Raw genomic sequence first — 18,655 nt, forward strand, 5'->3', positions numbered from 1 at the left:
TTTGGCTGTAGTTAGTCATCACTCATTTTAGTTTGCTTTTCAGCAGTCATAAATTATGCCTCATAAATAAAAAGATACAATCAAGGAAATCATATCAAGTCATCTACAGCCCTGGAGTATATTTTCCCCTGGTACTCACACTAATGTCTTTTTAAAAGATAGCTTGCCATGGTTTTGAATATGTCAGAATTTACTGAGAAGGGTCTTGCAAGAGTGGTGCTGCAAGAGCCAAAAAATCCCATCTAATATCCATATTTAATTTAATGAACAAAATTCAAGGTTTTGTTGCATCAAGACACTTGAATTTGAAATGGTGTTGACAAGAGAAACACAGTACCTGAAGTGGTATTTAATGAACAAAACCCCCTTCTCCCTACCATGCATCTAATTCTGCAAAAGGATATTTAGAGTAGGTACCACCATTACATCAGTGAAACAATATAGTTATGTCTACTTTACTTTGCAAAAGCTGAGGTCAAGCTTGGTAGTCTAATGCATATGTAGTATGAGAAACTCTAACTGGAAGCGGGAAGCACAATGACCCTTGTGAGAAAAAACAGTCTTCCAAACAAAATAACAAGCAGGGAATGGAAGAAAATGCTACTTTTTTCTTTTTTTTTCCTTCTTTTTTCTTTTTATTTTTTTAGTGTTGCTACTTTGCAGTGCATCTTTCTGTCAGAGAGGTGGGAAGAAATGGGGAATTAAAACAATAAAGAGGAGCCAGATAGGAGGGATGGGATATTACAAATGGGTGACTATCCATCGCTTGTCATCCAGAAAAACAGTTTCACCCCATTTTAAATTGCAGAAGTCATTGAGCTGTTTGTCAGTAACTAAGCAGTCCAAACTGGAGCTCAGCCAACAGTTTGACAGACAGACTGGTGAAATAAGTGTCCTTCATGTCATCTCTGAAAGGTGATTAATTGGGATAACACATTCTACAACCCATGTATTTGGTCCTTCCTTAATCTTCGTGAATTTACAACCATTTTTTTCTCTCTATCTCTCCAAAGTCAGAATAGGATTTGTTTTCTCTTTGAGAGGTCAAGACAGAGGACCCAAACCATATTTCCCCTGGTGTATATCTGAGGGTATTTCCTAGACCCTTCCCTTGATTGCAGTAACTAGAGTATGAGAAGCACACTTCACAAGATGCTGTGCCTCCTGCAGTGGCTGGAGGCAGCTTCAGCACTGCAGGCTCTGTCTTGGAGCACTGAATAGTCCTCTCAGAGAATAACCTCTGCAGAGAGCTATAAACCTTTCTGAAAAGGAACAACTATAATTTTCTGTCTTTTACATGTTCTGTGCCTGCCAAGTAGAAATAAGGATGTGTCCTAAACCAGGAAGACATTAGGCCATTAATCTAAAGAAGCAGTTTTAAGAACACAATTGAGTGCAATTGTGGAGGACTTTTTTTGCATGGAAATCACACCATACCGTGACAGCTTTGCTTTGCACTAAATGCCACAAGTCTCTGTTCAAAAGGGCCTTTCCTCAGCTCAAAAAACAGGTCTGACTCTATAGTTTGCTATATAGTAATGTTGCACACCAGGCTCAATGATTCCTGAGAAGGGCCTAGACATTCAAAAGTATTTCAGGATTGTACTTGCAAACTCATTAGGCCTCATGAGTAATAAAGTTTGTTTCAGTCAGGGCTTTTTTTTAGGAGATCATGCAATTGCATATGTTTAATATAGTTGAGGGTATCATGCAGCATTCCAACAAATACCTAGAGGCCAGATGTCCTAGAAAATGCAAGTCTCTAAATGTACAAATAGACTGAAAGAGGGAATTTCAAAGATCTAAGTGACCATTTTTGAGTATGGAACAGTAAGCACCGTATGCCACTTAAAAACCCACTGAAACCTAGCAGGTGCTAATATGCTTATGCATGCCTGGCCCTTAAATGTGCTTCCTTGAAGAACAATGATCTAAGCATTTAGGGGGCATAGTCTCTTTTACCAGCATGAGCTTCCAAAGTCACTTCATCATTTCTGAAAGTGCAATTTTGCATCTAGTCTTATAGGACTTAATCAGCTGAAACTTCCAGAAACACAAACAAACAAACTAACAAAACTCAACCAAAAAAACTCAAAACCCCAGATTTCAAAATCCTGATTTCAGGTCCAAAGAAGCTGTCAGAGCAATGAACTAAATCTCAGTATCTCCAAAAATGCTGGAGAGTCCCATCACAGCACTTTGATTTTATCTGCAACCTGCTGGAGGAAATTCAGTAGCATTTATAGTTTAGGTCCAGCAAACAAACCTCAAATGCAGACACAGAAGAATCAATACCAGTTTAAGTGAAATATAAATCTGGGTTTCATCAGCATAATAGCAAAAGCCATGCCCTATACTTATGAATAACTTGTTGCACAGGCAAGATATAAATTGTCAACAATGGAGAAGCTCAGAATACATCCCAGAGGACTGCTGCAAGTGACTTAAGCAGAAGACAAACACATGTATTGAAGAACCTCTCATGGTGAAAGAAATGGCCACTGGTGACAAAAATCCTAAATGATTTAGAGTTCCAGTCAAATGCTGTGCCTGGTTATGGAGCTGAACCAAGATAAAAAGCAAAGTCTTGAATACATCACAGTAAGCCACAGGAATCTGGTCAAGAGATTTCTTTCTTTTTTTTTTTTTTTTAATCCATCACTGATAGATCATTAAGAACTTTGGCTCAAGGAATTCTCTGTGGTATAAACTTCCCAAAAAACAGCTTATGACTGAGATAATTGAAAGTTAGTCCAACTGAGAATATCCGACAGCCAATGTCTACAACTTCCACCTTGGAGAGGTTTCTCTTCATCTAAGAAAGATTCCTGACTAATAAGTAGGGTTTGGGTCTACTATAATGCTTGCTATCTACTCAGCCCCAGCTGCACTTGAATTCCAATTCATCACAGATCCTGTCTAAAGTAGCAAGGAAATCTGATCTAACAACAGTTCTGCCCACACAGGCTATGCAATCTCCATCCTTGCAGATGCAAGGATGGAGAACTTGTTCCAAAACTCATCTGGACACAGCCCTGAGCAGCCTGCTCTATCTGGACCAGCTTCAAGCAGGGAGTTAGGCTGGATGCCTTCTGGGTGTCCCTTCATGACTCGATGAGTCTGTGACACATGTACATACAGCACCTGCATAGACAAATGTGATAAAGCAAGACTTTAGATTTAAATTCTTCATGGTTTCTAGCTACTAAAAAAAAAACAAAAACAATAGCAGTGGAGCAGAGCCACCAAAGAACCTGGTCTGTAGGGTGCACTCTCATCAAATTTGCAGATGTCATCAAACTACAGAAAACCAGTTGATATGCTGAAGGGTAGGTCTGCCATTCAGAAGGGCCAAGCAGAATGGGTTATCAGGAACTGTATGAATTTCAGCAAGACAGATGCAAAGTCCTGCTGCTGGGAATGACTTCTTGCAGCATTACAGGGTCAGCAACTAGAGAGCTGACCAAGTAGGGAGCACCTCTGCTTGAAAGGACCTAGGGGTCTTAGTAGATAGAAAGCTGAACACCAGCCAGGAGTATAATCTGTCAGCAAAGACAGCCAACATCTTGAGCTGTTTAACAGGAGCACAGCCAGACAATTAAATGAAGTGATTACATGCCTTTACTCAGTATTTGTTTTGTTTTGGCTCCTAAATACAAGAGAGATATTGATAAATTGGAGGAAAGGCCACTAAGATAATCAGGGGGTTGGAAAACTTTGCCTATAAGAAGAAGCTGTGAGACCTTGACTTGCTCAGCCTGGAGAGGAGATGTCTTTGGACAGACTTGATTGCAGTCCCCCAGCACCTATGCACAGCCTAACAAGAGGGTGGGTCGAGATTCTTCACTATGGTATGTGGTGGGAGGAGACAAGAGAAAACAAGTATAAGTTCAAGCAAAAAAGGTTCAGACTGAAAGCAATAAAAAATCTTTTTCATAGTGAGGACAGTCACGCAGTGGAACCGACTGCCTGGAGGTTAAACAATCTCTCTCCCTGAAGATTTTCAAGATGCAACTGGATAAAGCAATCTCATCTGACCTCTTAACTGACCCTGCTTTGAGCAGGAAATGGGGCTGGATGGCCTCGTGAGAGCCATTCCAACCTGAACTATCTTGTGATCTTATAAAACAAATGAGCCAGTAAAAGAAACTTTGCCACCACCTTGCTCAAAAGGTGGAATATACCAGTTTATACATATTAAGACCAATTTAACTTTTGGGGTTTTTTTTTAGGAAAATGGTTGAGCATTGCCAAATATATCTTCAAGATATATCACTGCAAACAAGATCTGTAGTGAGGCTTGCTGGTATCCTGTTCAGTGGCAAATGAACATGCCTATTCATAGACAACATCAGATTTGAAAATCAACCTGATCCTGCTAAAATAGTATGCCCATTACTTTTAGAAACAACAAATTCAAGACTTTTCTTTTTGTGAGGTTATAAACTTCACTAACTCATATAAAAACTTGGGAAAAATTTTGGATGGTTATAAATAGGAAAGTTCTTAGTTCATAGTCTGAAGTCAAGAAAAGACCTACATTATCGTAGCACTGTATGATAAAACAGTGCTACAAAATGCTACTTTGACACAGAAAACAGTTACAGGGGACAGAATGACAGAATTGGTCTGAAACTCATAAGAAAAACAATGGTAAAAATACCTATGCACATGAGAAATAACACCAACCATCAATAGCAAATTCAATTTTGAACCACTCACAAAATTTACTTGTGATTCTAATGACGAATTTAAAGAGAAAACAATGCTGGTTGCTCTTGAGGTAAACTGCTCTGAGATTTTAAAGTAAAAAAAAAACATAATAGATTATGGGAATATGGGAAAAGAAAGAAAAAGTAATGAAAAAATGCTGCCTTTTAAGAACCTCACTCTCCTTGCATAACATTAGAGATCTGCAGAAGCTCTGGAGGGTAGAAAAACATTTATGAAATACAGGCACCTACAACTAAGGTAAAGAAAAACAAATGCTGAATGAATATATTGCTTTGTACAAAACTACTTTCAGCTTCTCAACTCTTTAAAATACATGAACTATATTCATTCAGGTTTCACATTAGAACAGAGATGTGTATGTTCATTATAAGTGTAAAGTTCTCAAAGTGTACTGAAATCATAATCAGAGCTGCTAAATAGCTTCAATTCCCACCTGATATTCATACTCTGTGTAAGGCAGCAACTTGTCATCTTTGAAGGAGGTTGAAGAACCATTGTAAACAAGTGTGAGATCTAAATTTATGTGGGCTTGAGTTGTTCGCCTTCTGTAAAGTTCATAGTATAAAATCTTGCCATTTGGCTGCTTTGGGCCAGTCCACAGGATGGAAGCAGTGGACTGGAAGCCTCCGGCTGTTGTCTGTATCTCGATGAGAGGGGCAGGCTGCACTGCCGGCGGCGCCTCCAACGTCTGTACTGATGCCCACTCACTGGAGGCACAACCCAGCTCTGTGCAAGCTTGGAGCTGGACTTCATACCTTTGGGAACACAAAGCAGGAACAAAGTGATTAAAACACTGAAAATACAAATATAAGCTGTGCGTGAAATCTAGTGAATTTTTTAATTTCTCCCGGTCTTTGGAATTTTTAATAGAAACATATTTTGTATGAACACACAGATTATGTGCTGTGCCTTCTGTAGCAAAAAGGAAGAACACTTACTTCTTCTGAGGTTTTATTTGATTGTGATTTGGGGTTTTTCTTGGTTTGGTTTTTTTTTTTTTCAGAGCAGAGTTAACATCTGCAGGAGTCAAGTGATCAAAAGCACTTTGATTTTGATGATATAAATCAAAATGATGATTCATTGTAGGAAATAATTTGGATGTCATTTGAGAGCTGCAGAGCTTCGCTCTATTACTCTTCTCTCTTTGGATTTAGATTAGTTATATGTAAATAGTAGACAAACTTATCAAGCATGTAACACACACAAATTATGCCTACACAAATATATAAGAAAAGGTCAGGTAAATAATCAAGAATTAGTGGGGAAGATATCATGTGTGCTTCTGTAGCAGAGTCTGGTGCCCTCTCTTAAGTTTTAGCTTTCACTTAATCGCATGTCACTTGTTTTCAGCTCAAGGGTACAAACTTGTTCCTGGTGTGACTGCATCAGTCTCAGCTCAGCTACACTGTGAGTGGGTGAGCTAACCTGACTTTGGTCTCCTCACCCCAAATTTTGTCAGCTAAAGCCCATTTATCCTCAAATCCAGACATCTTGCAAAAGATACACCACTACAAGATTGCAAGTTTTGGAGTCTATAGCAGAGTGCTGAATTACCCCTTCTATTAATTACAACCTAAGTCAACACTATGTACTTCATCAAGATGATATACAGCTGGTGTTACTGTAAATTAAAAAAAAATCCTGGTTTTATCATTTGCTTTGTAGAAAACAAAACACTTTGGGTCTGATTATTAGTTTAACAAAGATGGCTAAGCTGTCTGCCACCTCCCTGCAGCATTGATTCAACAAACGACTTCTTCCAGACTTACCTACTGTAGGGCTGTAGCTGTGCCACTATATATGACCGTCTCAAAAAGGAAACATGAGATGTATCAAAGTCAAAAGTTTTCTTTTCTGTTTCAGCAGGCTTGTGGATTGAGATTGTGTAGTTTATAATGTCACCATTTACTTTGATAGGAGGATCCCAGGCTACCAAAATCTCATTTGAGGACCATGCTTGCAGCCTAGGAGGCAACATCCCAGATGGAGCAGAGGGGTTGGTTTTTATCTGAGCTGATGGGCTGGTCACGCTCCCTTGACTGTTATTTGCAGTGACAGTGTAGCTGTATTCCATGCCTGGCATTAGGGTGAAATCAAGATACCGAGTTTCCAGACCTGAGTAAACAAGTACACCATCCCTTCTTAGCTCATAGCTTGTGATTTTACCATTGGGCTTATCTGGAAGTTTCCATGTGATTTCAATCGACTCCGAACCCATGACAAGCAGCCTCGGAGATTCCATATTTAATGGTGGAGCTTCCATGGTCATCACAGACTGGGATGCACTAGATGTGCAGCCCCCAGCAGTACAGGCAACCAACGTAAAATCATACTGTGTGTAAGGCTGTAGATTAGAAACCAACATTTGTAAACGTCTGCCAGGATAATACTCTTCATTGTTTAATTTCAATATGTACTTGGTGATATCTCCATTTTGTATTTGGGGAGGTGCCCAGGATGCATTGACTTGAGTGGCACTGACAGCCTGCAGAGATGGTGGGTCCACTGAGGCAGGAGCTGCTTCCAGGGTCCGTATGGCAGCTGGCTCACTGGTGGAGCAGCCTCCCATTGTACAGGCCATGACCGCATAGCTGTACACGGTATAGGGCAGTAAGTCTTCATCTGTGTAGCTGAGAGTAGCAGCGTCAAAGCTGAAAGGGTAGAGAACATCATTCTTTAGCAGCCTGTATGACTGGAGAATGCCATTGGGATGTACCGGGGGTGCCCACGAGATGAGCACTTTATGGGGGTTAGCTGACACCACAGATAACCTGGGGATGGCAAGACCTTTTGGGGCAGTTTGACTGGTCTTTGCCATTGTCCAGGAGCTGTCAGCGTACCCTGCTGCATTCCAGGTGCGTATTTTATATTCATACCCTGTCCATGGCTGTAAACCTTTATCATTATACACGAATGTATTACTTTCAGTGTTATACTCTGTGAAAACAATTTTCTCATCTTCTGTTGTTGCTCTGTACCCTGCAGCATTTTCTTTTGTGCATCTGTGAATAACTTCATAGCGAATTATTTTTCCATTTGGATGAATTGGCTGCAACCAGCTCAGTTCAACATTGGTGGCATTCACTGCCTGGATTACAGGTGCCATTTGAGACACTGGGGGTGCTTCATCTGTGCGGACTGGTTGGGGTGCAGAGCGAGTGCAGCCTGCTGCATTGCAAGCCTCCAGTGCGAGCGTGTACAGTGTGTACGGCTCGAGGCGCCTGAAGAGGAACTGGCGAGATAAACCACTGTACTCCAGGTTGTCATCACTGAAAACATTGTAGGTCTGGTGGATAAATAAAGGGGAAAAAAGGCAGACAGGGAAGGAAGGACAGAAGTCAGGATAAAAGGACAAAAAGAAATCAACAATTTTTGTCGATAACCAATAGATGAGACTCCTTAATCTTTGCAATAAAGTAAGGACTATTAACCAATGATTCAGAAACTTTCTTTCTTGCTAATAATAATCAGCACAAAACCAGATCATTGATACGAAAGGAATGTTTTTATCCAATTTTCATTATTTTTTTCATTTTGAATGCAGTAATAAATCACTTAGTGACAGTTTTCATTATATTTGATTGTTATCAAGTTTCATTGCAAGGATCTCATAGGCTAGCAGAAAGCTTCTCACAGACTTGCTCCAAAGGAAATCACTTAACGAAAAAAACTCCAAATAAACCCCTCTAGTTGAAACCCTTGCAGGTAAAGGTTTACACTCAGTTGAAACTATTGAGCTAAAAGAAGTTCCAAATTTTAGAACAACTTTCTGCCAGACCCAGGTTTTCTAGAACTACATTTTGGTGGTATCTAATGTATGATTATGAGCTTTCATGTGTAACTTTCTGTGTATTAAATGAATGATTTGGCTCAGCACAAATGAACATTTATAGTAGCACAAGAATTTTAATACATATTTTAATATGATGAAATTAGAGGTAACTCACAGAATGCCTTGTCCTTACATAGGACTTCTGTCTTATTTTAAACCATAATGCATTGGAATGAGTCCTTTCTAGCAAGAATTTTTTCATTTGATATTCAGCATTTGCCTTCTCTTTTTTGATCAAATGAAGTGTCAAGATGAAGATTACCTTAATCACACCATTGGGTTGGGAGGGCTCTGACCATTTCAGTAGCAGAGCCCTGCCATTTTCTTTCTTTTCCACGGTGAAGTTGCTTAGGCCACTGGGTGAAGCTTCCAAAGTGCGCACAGATGTCCAGGGGCTTGGAACCTGCCCAGCATTGTTTACAGCTATGACATGAATATGATATGTTGTGAAAGGTTTCAATCCAAATAAATGAGCCTGATGCTTTGTTCCCTGAAGCAAAAATACAGATGTTTGAGTTAAAAAAGTAATCAGCATCTGTGGTTTATGTCACTTGGAAAATGAGGCCTCAGCTCTGGGTCACTTCTGACCGCTTTGCAGTATATCCTATCTGCTTACCATGATATTTTTGGGTGGTTTTCCATGACTGAACCTCAAAAAGAAATTCTTAGGCTTTAAAAAAATTATTTGGAGTCAGCCTTTGGAGCTGACTCCTTGGGAGCCCTGCACAGTCTGAATCTCAGCTAGGAAACAGCTTACAGTTCAGCACATGCCTGAGCTTTGCACAGTGGGGATGAGGCTGCCTGGAACTATGAAAGATTCAAGCACGTGAAAACCTGTGGTATATAAGGAATGCCTGCTTCTACAGAAACCTTATGCATCTTGTGTGTCGATGTGACATGTCACAGGCAGGCTGTCCTGTTCTAGCTACTTAGGGCATTGTAATCCGGATAAACAGCATTTCCAAGAGTATGGTTTCATATCCTGAAAACAAACTCCTTAAAAGCTGCACAGGGGGCGATGGATTGGCAAAAGTAGAGACTGAATAAACTAATTTCTACACTACTCCTTTGTAAAGATGCCAGTTGAGATAAATTCACCAGGTAAGAGGACTGTGGAGCAATCTGCTGCCTTACAAGAACCCTCCATTTCTTCAGGTTGGAGGAAGCAGCCATACTGCTGCTGGGTCATGGGCAAGTGGGCTACACCCTCCCTGGTGCCAAAGCCTCACCCTGAACCAGAGGAGATAAGCTAGGAGAAACATGACTGTGAGTCCCACTGGGCTATGCCAGGGCTGCAGGGACTGGGGCTGACCTGCCACCACACCAGCCCACAACCCATCAGGGGGACATGTGGGGGGGTGCAGAGTGATGGACATTAGGCATGGCCAGAAGGGGCCACTGGCATCACAGCTTACAGCTTTAGGCAGCTTACCCCAAACAGCATCTGACAGAGCTGACACTGCTTGGGCAAAGAGAGTTTTAGCATAAACTCTGATCTAGGCAGGCAGGTGAGAGTGCCAGGGTACTATTTCAAACAGTCACAAAAGGCACAGTTACTAGCAAAGAATAGGAGTAACATGTTCCAGTAGGACACTGTGCAGGTTTGTCTGATCAGAGGAGAGAGGAAGAAAGCAGTTAGCTGATCACCGATATATTTAATCTCATTTTTATTGTGCTTTTGCCTGAGCTACATAGATCTCAAGAAGGGGGGTGCAGAAATTCAGTTGTCTTCGTGCAGCAGAAAGAGCTGAAGTCAATTTCCCTGTCTCAGTAAGTCATATTAAGTTGTTAAACGCTAACATTTCCAATTGTTTAATATTTAAACATTTGTTAAGCTATCGGACTCAGAAACAAATTTTAAAGAAATATTAATTTCTTTTTTTAAATATTAAAAGTTAAATCATAAATATTTAAATAGTTATTTCCTCACAACAATGAGTTAGTCTTTTAGATAAATATAGCACAGCATTTGAATGACCATTATGAATATTAAATCTGAAGATGCCACAAGTAGAGATTATAAACATACTTTTCTGATAAATGATTCCTTTTTCTGTTAAACAGGGCAAACACTAGCAAGATTAATAATGCAAAAAAGTATAATTCTTTGTTAGGAATTCCCAGTCATCACTGCCAAAAAAGCATAAGCTCAAATGCAAATAGCAATCACCTCGAACAGATTATATATAAAAAACCTCTGGCTGCTGTGGGACATTTAGAGATATCTTTTGTCATAAGAAACATGGAAGGCATGTGGGCTATAAAGCAAAAACATATGTATATTGTCAATAGCAGCACCTGTTCAATTACAGTTTATTTCAGTATGGAGAATTTCGTTCAGCCCCTAGATGGCAATACTATCAAACACTTTTTGTAACATGAGTGCTTAATGATTAACAACGTGCGTTCAGTCATCCAACATACTCAAGGCAGCCATTAAAAAAATAACAAACCTGATTTCATTATAGATTCTTTTAATAAACATTTATGGCTTAGATCCTTGAAAGTGGAAGCGTTCAAAGTGCCATAGCCAAAAAAAACTCCTATACAGCCAACTGCAAAATTATGAACTGCAGGTTAAAGAACAGTGCTCAAATCGAGGCTCATGCTTAGCATAAAAATCTGGCATTAGAAATTATGTTGGCACAAAACATGATTAAAATTAGCTTTACAATTGGATGTAGTCTGTATTAATAGTTTTTATGAGGACAGTTATCTATTAGGTTTTCAAAACAGAACTTTTAAAAGCCTAAAATTTACATTCCATGGTTCGGGAGTGGGAAGGGGAGGAAAGGAGCACACAACATTAAATTACTGCTCCTGAACTGCTACACAGAGGCTCTCTGAAGGTACAAACACATTATTACAAACACCAGACAAAAGGCAATGGCTCTGTTTTCTAATGAGCTGCATTATCAGGGTGGGATTTTGTGACAAAAATGCTACAAAACACTCGATTTCTGCTTTTAAACAGAAAACCAGCATATTTTTCATAACCTTCTACCATTTTCTCACTAAACTGCAAGATTTAATTATTTACAATCCTCACTACACTTTGAAATGAAACAAGGATGGAGGGATTTCCTTGCCTGCAGTTCATCATGTTCTCTGGAGACTGCTAAACCATTCCTTCCAGGGATGACTTTTATCCCTGGCTCCTACAGATACTTCTTGAAGAGCAAACGGTTTACATGTATTTTTGTTTTGTTTGGTTTTGAAGTAAGCTCGGGGGATGTACTCCCAGAATACAGAGCTGTGCTTTCTCCTTCTGCACTGCTGCCATTGCCAGTTGTGAATTTGCTCTGCTCAAAGGCTGATGCTGAAAAGAGGGTGGATGGCAGACTTGGTGATTCATTTTAAGAATCACTTTATGTTCTCCCATGACATTTTCAGCCTAGAAATACTGTCCTACTGGAATGGTCAAATATAAATCGCAAAATACACCTTGCAAAGGATAGCACTGTAACTTTGGCTTCAGTGGACAGTGACAGAGCCTTAAACAGGTGCAGGAACAAAATCATTGCCTGAAATATTCTCCCAGTCTTTTTCTGCAGAGCCATATACTCACACATCCTATGTTTACACATGCTAACAGTCCAGATTTCATTCACCATTAAAAAACAAACCAAAAAAATAAAATTTTAATGTGAACATTAAGATGTTCTTAGACTGACTGACCATGAAATCCAATGGACTACAGGCCCATGCCCCCCTTTCTCTGTCTCCTACTGCAAAGCACTCTCACTCCATCAGTCATTAAATTAAGAATACTTCAGTAAACATTTGTACACTTTAACATACCTCCTATACAGCCCAGTCTTTCCATGTAAACACTACAGAAACAGACACCTGAGGCAGGCTGTGATGAGCCACAAACACACTCCTTGGCTAATTCCACTCTTATAACTGTAAATTAGGATAAAAGTTATTTAAAATAAAACCGTGTTTTAACACATTTTTCAAAACATAAAAAGAGAGAACATGAATCATGAATAATGTATATGTCAAGATTTGCTTCAGATTGCCTTTTTTGTTTGTTTACTTTTTAATTCATGAGCATAGAAGTCACTTAAAGTCTGGAAACAAATTAGCATAGTCTTTCATGCTATTCAAAGGCACTGGCATCCATAATGCAAGGTGCCTGCCTTCCTTGCTACTTCTTGGTCCTTCTCCTGGGCACAGGAAAGGCTGAGCAGCCTTCAAGGGTCTGATGGTTTTACACTGGCTACTGTGATTGCTTTTGACTACTTGAAGTGCCCCTAAGGTGGCAACAGGGTCAAGAGGTCTTTGTAGGTTGAAAATGATCAAAAATTAGCATTGATCTGTAGTTGTCAATAATACTCTGCACGGGTGGACTCCCTGCACCAATGTTTAAACTGCATACAACTACACAACCTAGTCATCTTTGAATCTATCGATCTGATGAAGCAGCACTTTCCAGTGGTGTCACTCTGGGCTTTTCCTCTTTTTTCAAGGCAGGCCAGCTTACCCAGTTGCCTAAGACTCAGGGCATGAGTTCAAAACATGACAGATTCATCAGAAGATCTCTGAACCACTGAAGAGCTGTCCAATAGGCAGTTTGAGTATCTTTCTTCAGAGGTAATCATCAAAGCTAAGCAAGTCTCCACCAGTCATGTTAAGGTTAGGCTCCGGTTTCTTCCCTCTCCCTATCTTTTCTTTGAAACATAATCTGTATTTGGCAGGTATCTTCAATATCTGATTATAAAGCTAGCTCATTCTTTCTGTGAGTCTCTAAGCCCAGAGGCATCAGACTTTACCATGCTGCTAATTACAGTAGTGATACAGGTATCCAACCTGGTTCTTTCATAACCCACAGACACAAAGGATGGGAAGGTAATTCTAACATTCCCTTGTCTACAGAAGAAGAGATGGTGAACTCTACTGGACAAGGGAGAAGAAAGCTATGGTTTCCTGACAGTCAGAACATCAATCCAACAATCCTCTGATGCCAATTTTCAAATTCTCCATCAAGGAAGTCCATCAGATTCCTCCACAGATGACTGAAGTGACAGGAAATGCCTGAGGTTTCATTAAGATACGCAGTTTATCCCCATCTATGTCATTATCCTCATATCCGTCTCCCTGCCTAATCCAGACTCTTGGCCATTTTCTGCAAAACACTGAGAGTACTTCTACCTTGACTCTGATGTTCACTCATCTCCCAGACTATTTTTCAGCCTCAGCTTTCACTCTAAACATTGCACTGAGTTCATATTCATATGCAAACACTAACTTGTCCTTTGGGCTGCATTTCTTCTCAGGCTTGTATCATACACACTGTGTCTTTTCCATTGAAAAAACCTACTCTATTCCTAAAGAATTATTCTCAGATTCATAAGGATATAACTTATGGATACACAAGTAATCTATGAGTCTCTTCCTGTAGCTGTGTGTACTGGAATATAAACTATTCCCATGGCAGTACTGAAAAATCTCAAAGGTTAGTCAAACAGAAACCAACATTTTATTCATTTTAGCCAAAAGAATCTTACCTACAAGTAACTAAAATTTCCATTTTTACCAGAAATTGATGTTGCACTATTTATTTCCCAAACAATTGTATAGAACATAATTTTAGATTTCTTCATTCAACTTTTTTGTAAATTTCACTCTTATAATTTTACACGTTAAGAACTTTGCACTTAATTTTAGAATTATAAAATTGCCTTTCAACACTTATTTTTAATTTTGAATATATATTTTATTATTTCATATGACTCAACAATAGTAGCAAAATGTACCATACTGGTGATAAATTTTATGGTAACTAAAACCTCAAAGAAATTATGAAAGACAACTAGGTAAATATTTAAATAATTTTTTTAAGTTTGTAAAATCAGATATTTCCTTATTAAACCTGAAATCAATTTTAAATTTTTGCACAGGGAATATTTGTCCAAATTGCCTTTGGTTGAGATGAAAGTATAATTTTCCTTTCCCAGCCCCAGTGTGGATCCATACAGTTTTTTCTTCTACAGTGGCTAGGAAATGACATTCAAAAACTCAGTATATTTGAGCTTGGTTTCTTTTATAACTAAATTTAGGAAAATTTATTTTAAAAATGTATTAGAATAGTTTCATCCCAGAAAGTAAAGCATATAAAATGGCTTTTTATTAAAACATGAGCTTTGATTATATGATCATAAAATATTCTTTTCTTGAGATTTCTGGCAAATAAGGCTTTCTTTTTCTCAACTTTAAGAATATTCTTGCAATTTATTTTTGAAACAAATGCTAGTTTTGTCATCAACACCAGAGAATATTACTTTTGTCTTCTCTGTGACTCCATGTCCTTGTCCTTTCCTAACAGTCCCATGTTAGCACCTTTTTTTAAATAAAAAATCCTAATTTGCACACCCTGTTTCACTCAGCAGATTCCTGAATCATTTCCTATGTGAATAGTCATATGTGGGCTTGTGGACTATACTAGTGAGAAACCTTTAAAAAAAGCAGTAATCTAAGTTCAAAATATTCTGCAAATAACAACAATTGATACCTGTTATAGAAATACTATATTGCAATTCATTTTCCTCCTTACTGGCAGAGCACGCCAGGAACTGTGAATTGCACAAAGCTGAATCTGTCTCATGGAGTTGCTGCCTATTTTCACAGTAGACAGTTTTCTTTCCTGGCACACCTGGGACCTGCTTCAGTCTCACCAGGCATCTGAATCCCCAACTTTGACTTGAAAGTGAAGAATCACAAAGAAAACTAGGATGCATTGCACATTAAAAAGAAATCAAATAAAACCAAGTTGGCTTTTTGGGTAGCCTCTCCTCTCTCTCTCCTTCTTCCTCTCCTCTCCTCTTCAACAACACTGAATGCCACCTTCTCAAAAATGTATTTGCATCTGTATTTGTCTAATTTCTACTCAGAAATACTGAAATCAAAAAAAAGAATTTTTCTCTGCATGACTAAATAAATCAAATAAACCCAAATATCAATGACATGACATTCCACTATAGACACCATCTAGAGGATGATGTCAACATGTTTTCCTAACATTAATATTTTATCTCTAACAATACTCACAAGACCTACTGTATAATAAACCACAGTTTGTACCTTATTTCTCTTTTTCCCCCCCATATTTTCCCACTTTAAATCATGTTTATCATTCTTCACAATGAGAAAGTGAGGTAGAAAGGAAGAAGCAGCTCTTTTTATAAACAAGATAGCCGATGGGACTGTTGCCCCCAAACTTTGGGTTTAGTAGTCTGAGTCTGACATCCCTATGTAACCCGAATGATATTTGCTTTCAATAATCATTTTGGATATGAACAACTAGACTAAGTTTTTCTTCAAAATATGACAGGTAGAATTTGAAGCAAAAAGTTAATACTATTTGAGGCACAATAAAGCATAATATAAAATAAATCACACTGAAAAACCATTATGTGTCACCCTTGGAAAAATGCTCTATCTATGCTGAGTAGGGCAATGCTTTGTGGAGAGTGGTGAGAGCGAGAGAGGATAGACCAGCTACATCAGCAAAGACTTCATGGTGTATAAAATCCAGCATGATATTAAAACAATGTCAAACCCAACAGAATTGAGCTGGGAGGGTTTTGTGACATTCCAGATTCACACACTATGTAATATGGAATCTGCATAAACTCATCAAAGTAGTGCAGAACTTGCAATTTGTGGAGCCTGCCTGAGTCACAAGGGAAATGGGAATGAAGCATCTTTCAGGTGGAGCTTTATAATCTGGGATAGAAACATGTCTTCAGGGAAGGTAAAAAGCCAGGAAAGTCAAGCACACAGTCTGGTTGGGGTTTGCATCTTTCAGTACAACCAGCAAACTCATATAGCTGAACTCCAAGAATATGTTTAACATAAGGATCACATGTAGTGCTCCTGCTTAACAATGACTTTCCATCCGCTATTTGTTAACATTTAGGAGTGGGATTTCTCTCATGGATTTATTCCATGGTGTCTGTAGGCATGGCAAAGGAAATCAAAAACACTGCTGCTGTAAAACAGCAGCTAGAGCCTAAGGGCTCAGACCTGCAAATGGTAGGGGGTACATCCTTAATATGGAGCATTAGGGGGTTAATGTTATATTTTTTCCTAATACCATAAACCATATTTTCCATTTGATATTTTGGCTGATGGCCAGAATCAAGTTAGATGTTTTTGTCAGAACAAACAAAATCTGGACTGCCACATCAGTTTTCTTTAATCTCAAATATTTTTATTTTTTTCCTAGTAATGTCCAGAGTGGCAGCAGCTATATAATGTAATGAAACTGTGGATGTTTCTGTTATTCATAAAAATAGATAATTTATGTCCCTGAACTTCTCAGCTCAAGATATCTTAGGGCACTCAGTTTTGCTTTGCTACAGAAAGAATGTGCCCTTGTTTTGGCTTTTGGTTTCATTTGAAGTTTTGTTTTCAAGAACTCACATTGGCCCTTTATTGTATTTGTGACTTCAAGTATCCGTGCCAGATGATGCTTTCTTCATCTCCTTTCAAATTATATCATGTATGATATTGTGCACAAAAGTGCCTCTGAACACTATAAATCTTCGCCCATTTGATCTGAGAATGACCCGGACACAGTATCTGAAAATTTTTATTTTCTGTAAAATTTGAAAAAAGAGATTGGCTGCAGTTTTGGTGAATGGAAAACAGAGAGGAAAGACCCCTTGTTTTTCCTCTAGAAAAGCAATTATTTCCAATTTTTGCCTTTGCACAACTCAACAGCCATAATGGGGAAAGATAAATGTCAAGAGAAGAAAGAAAGTCTGAAGAAAATCTTTAAGGGAACTTGTACGAGGGCAATCTGAATCTTAACACAGGTTACAGGTGAACTCCCACATCAGTTTCCTTGAAAATACCTCCGAATGTCAGTTGTGCTCCATAAAATTAAGACTTTGCAGTCATATATGACTTTTCATCATAGGATCTTACACCATGTTACAAACATTAATTAATTAGGATATCCCCCGAGTTATTGTGTGGAGCTTCAGGAAATTATAGTTATTGTTTTAGATCCCATTTTACACAGTTACAATAGACACATTATATTATTAAATACAAGCTTAGTTTATTCCCTTTTTTCAATCATTCTGAGTCCTTGCCTCTCTCACCCAACACATGGAAAAAAAGAGCAGTTCAAACTGCTGCTAAGGAGAGGAAGATAGCACAGCCTCCAGGCAATTCACAGCTTTAAATCCCTGCTTTCTGCGAACACAATGGAAAATAAAAGCAACATTTTAAAGGAGACTAAAAGGTTTTTCCTTCCTACTGTTTTATTCCTTTTTCTTTGCTCCATACTGAACAGCCCTAGCTTTTCCTTCAAACTTTGCTTGCTATGTATGTAATCACTTCTGAGAGACATTAAAAGGTATGCATAAACAATTTACTTGGAACTACATTATAAAGGCCAAAGTTTAGTCTGAGTATGTGACTGAACTTAAAATGTCACCTTTAAAATGAACTGGGTATTTTAAGAAATGATGGGCAAAAAAGTACAAGCCCCTTTCTCTCAAAAGGCTTTTCCATTCCTTCCCTCGATGTTTTACACTTCCTACATGAAGATATCTGCTTTCCAAGCAGAGACTGGCTGAAAGTAAAGGAAAGTATGCATGTAGCTGTTTGGGAAAGGTGCAGACCAATTATGTCAATCCATGTCAGGAAAAAAAGGGATTTGCTCCACACCTTTTTGTACAGAGCAGTCACTGTTAGCAGAATGCCAGAAGCACATAACTGTTTATGCAGAGAAGAATGTCTTTGCTTTTTTCTGTAGTTGGAGGGAAGTTTAGCCTATTTTCTGAATATTAGCAGGGGATATTGATCAGACATATATTTCAGTGTACACTTTGGGGGCATATTCCTCAGCAAAGCACAGCTTCCCATCAAAATACTGGCAGGTTGAGCAGAGATCTGACACCTTCCTTCCAGAACTTAATGGGATGTTCCTCCAGGTTTGGAGTAGGGGATTGCTATGGGAGCTCCATGCCCCTTCTGCCTGTATAAGCCAGAGGAAAGTCTCAATGAGTACCCTGGAAAGCCCTTGTGCCATATGATGGTAAAAGGAACAAAAATCTCGTTTTGCTAAGG

General features: G+C 38.8%; 1 protein-coding gene across 1 annotated transcript in view; it reads right to left on the reverse strand.

Annotated features, from left to right (window-relative positions):
• The window catches only part of USH2A (usherin), a 387,863-nt gene that overhangs the window by 21,101 nt on the left and 348,107 nt on the right, over nt 1-18,655 (reverse strand). The window contains exons 62-64 of the mRNA XM_071578650.1: nt 8,829-9,056; nt 6,504-8,020; nt 5,168-5,489 (exon numbers count right to left, since the gene is read on the reverse strand). Coding sequence (XP_071434751.1) covers nt 5,168-5,489; nt 6,504-8,020; nt 8,829-9,056 — 2,067 coding nt within the window. The remainder of the gene's footprint in view (nt 1-5,167; nt 5,490-6,503; nt 8,021-8,828; nt 9,057-18,655) is intronic.

The sequence above is a fragment of the Pithys albifrons genome, chromosome 2, assembly GCF_047495875.1.
Source record: "Pithys albifrons albifrons isolate INPA30051 chromosome 2, PitAlb_v1, whole genome shotgun sequence".
NCBI lineage: Eukaryota > Metazoa > Chordata > Aves > Passeriformes > Thamnophilidae > Pithys > Pithys albifrons.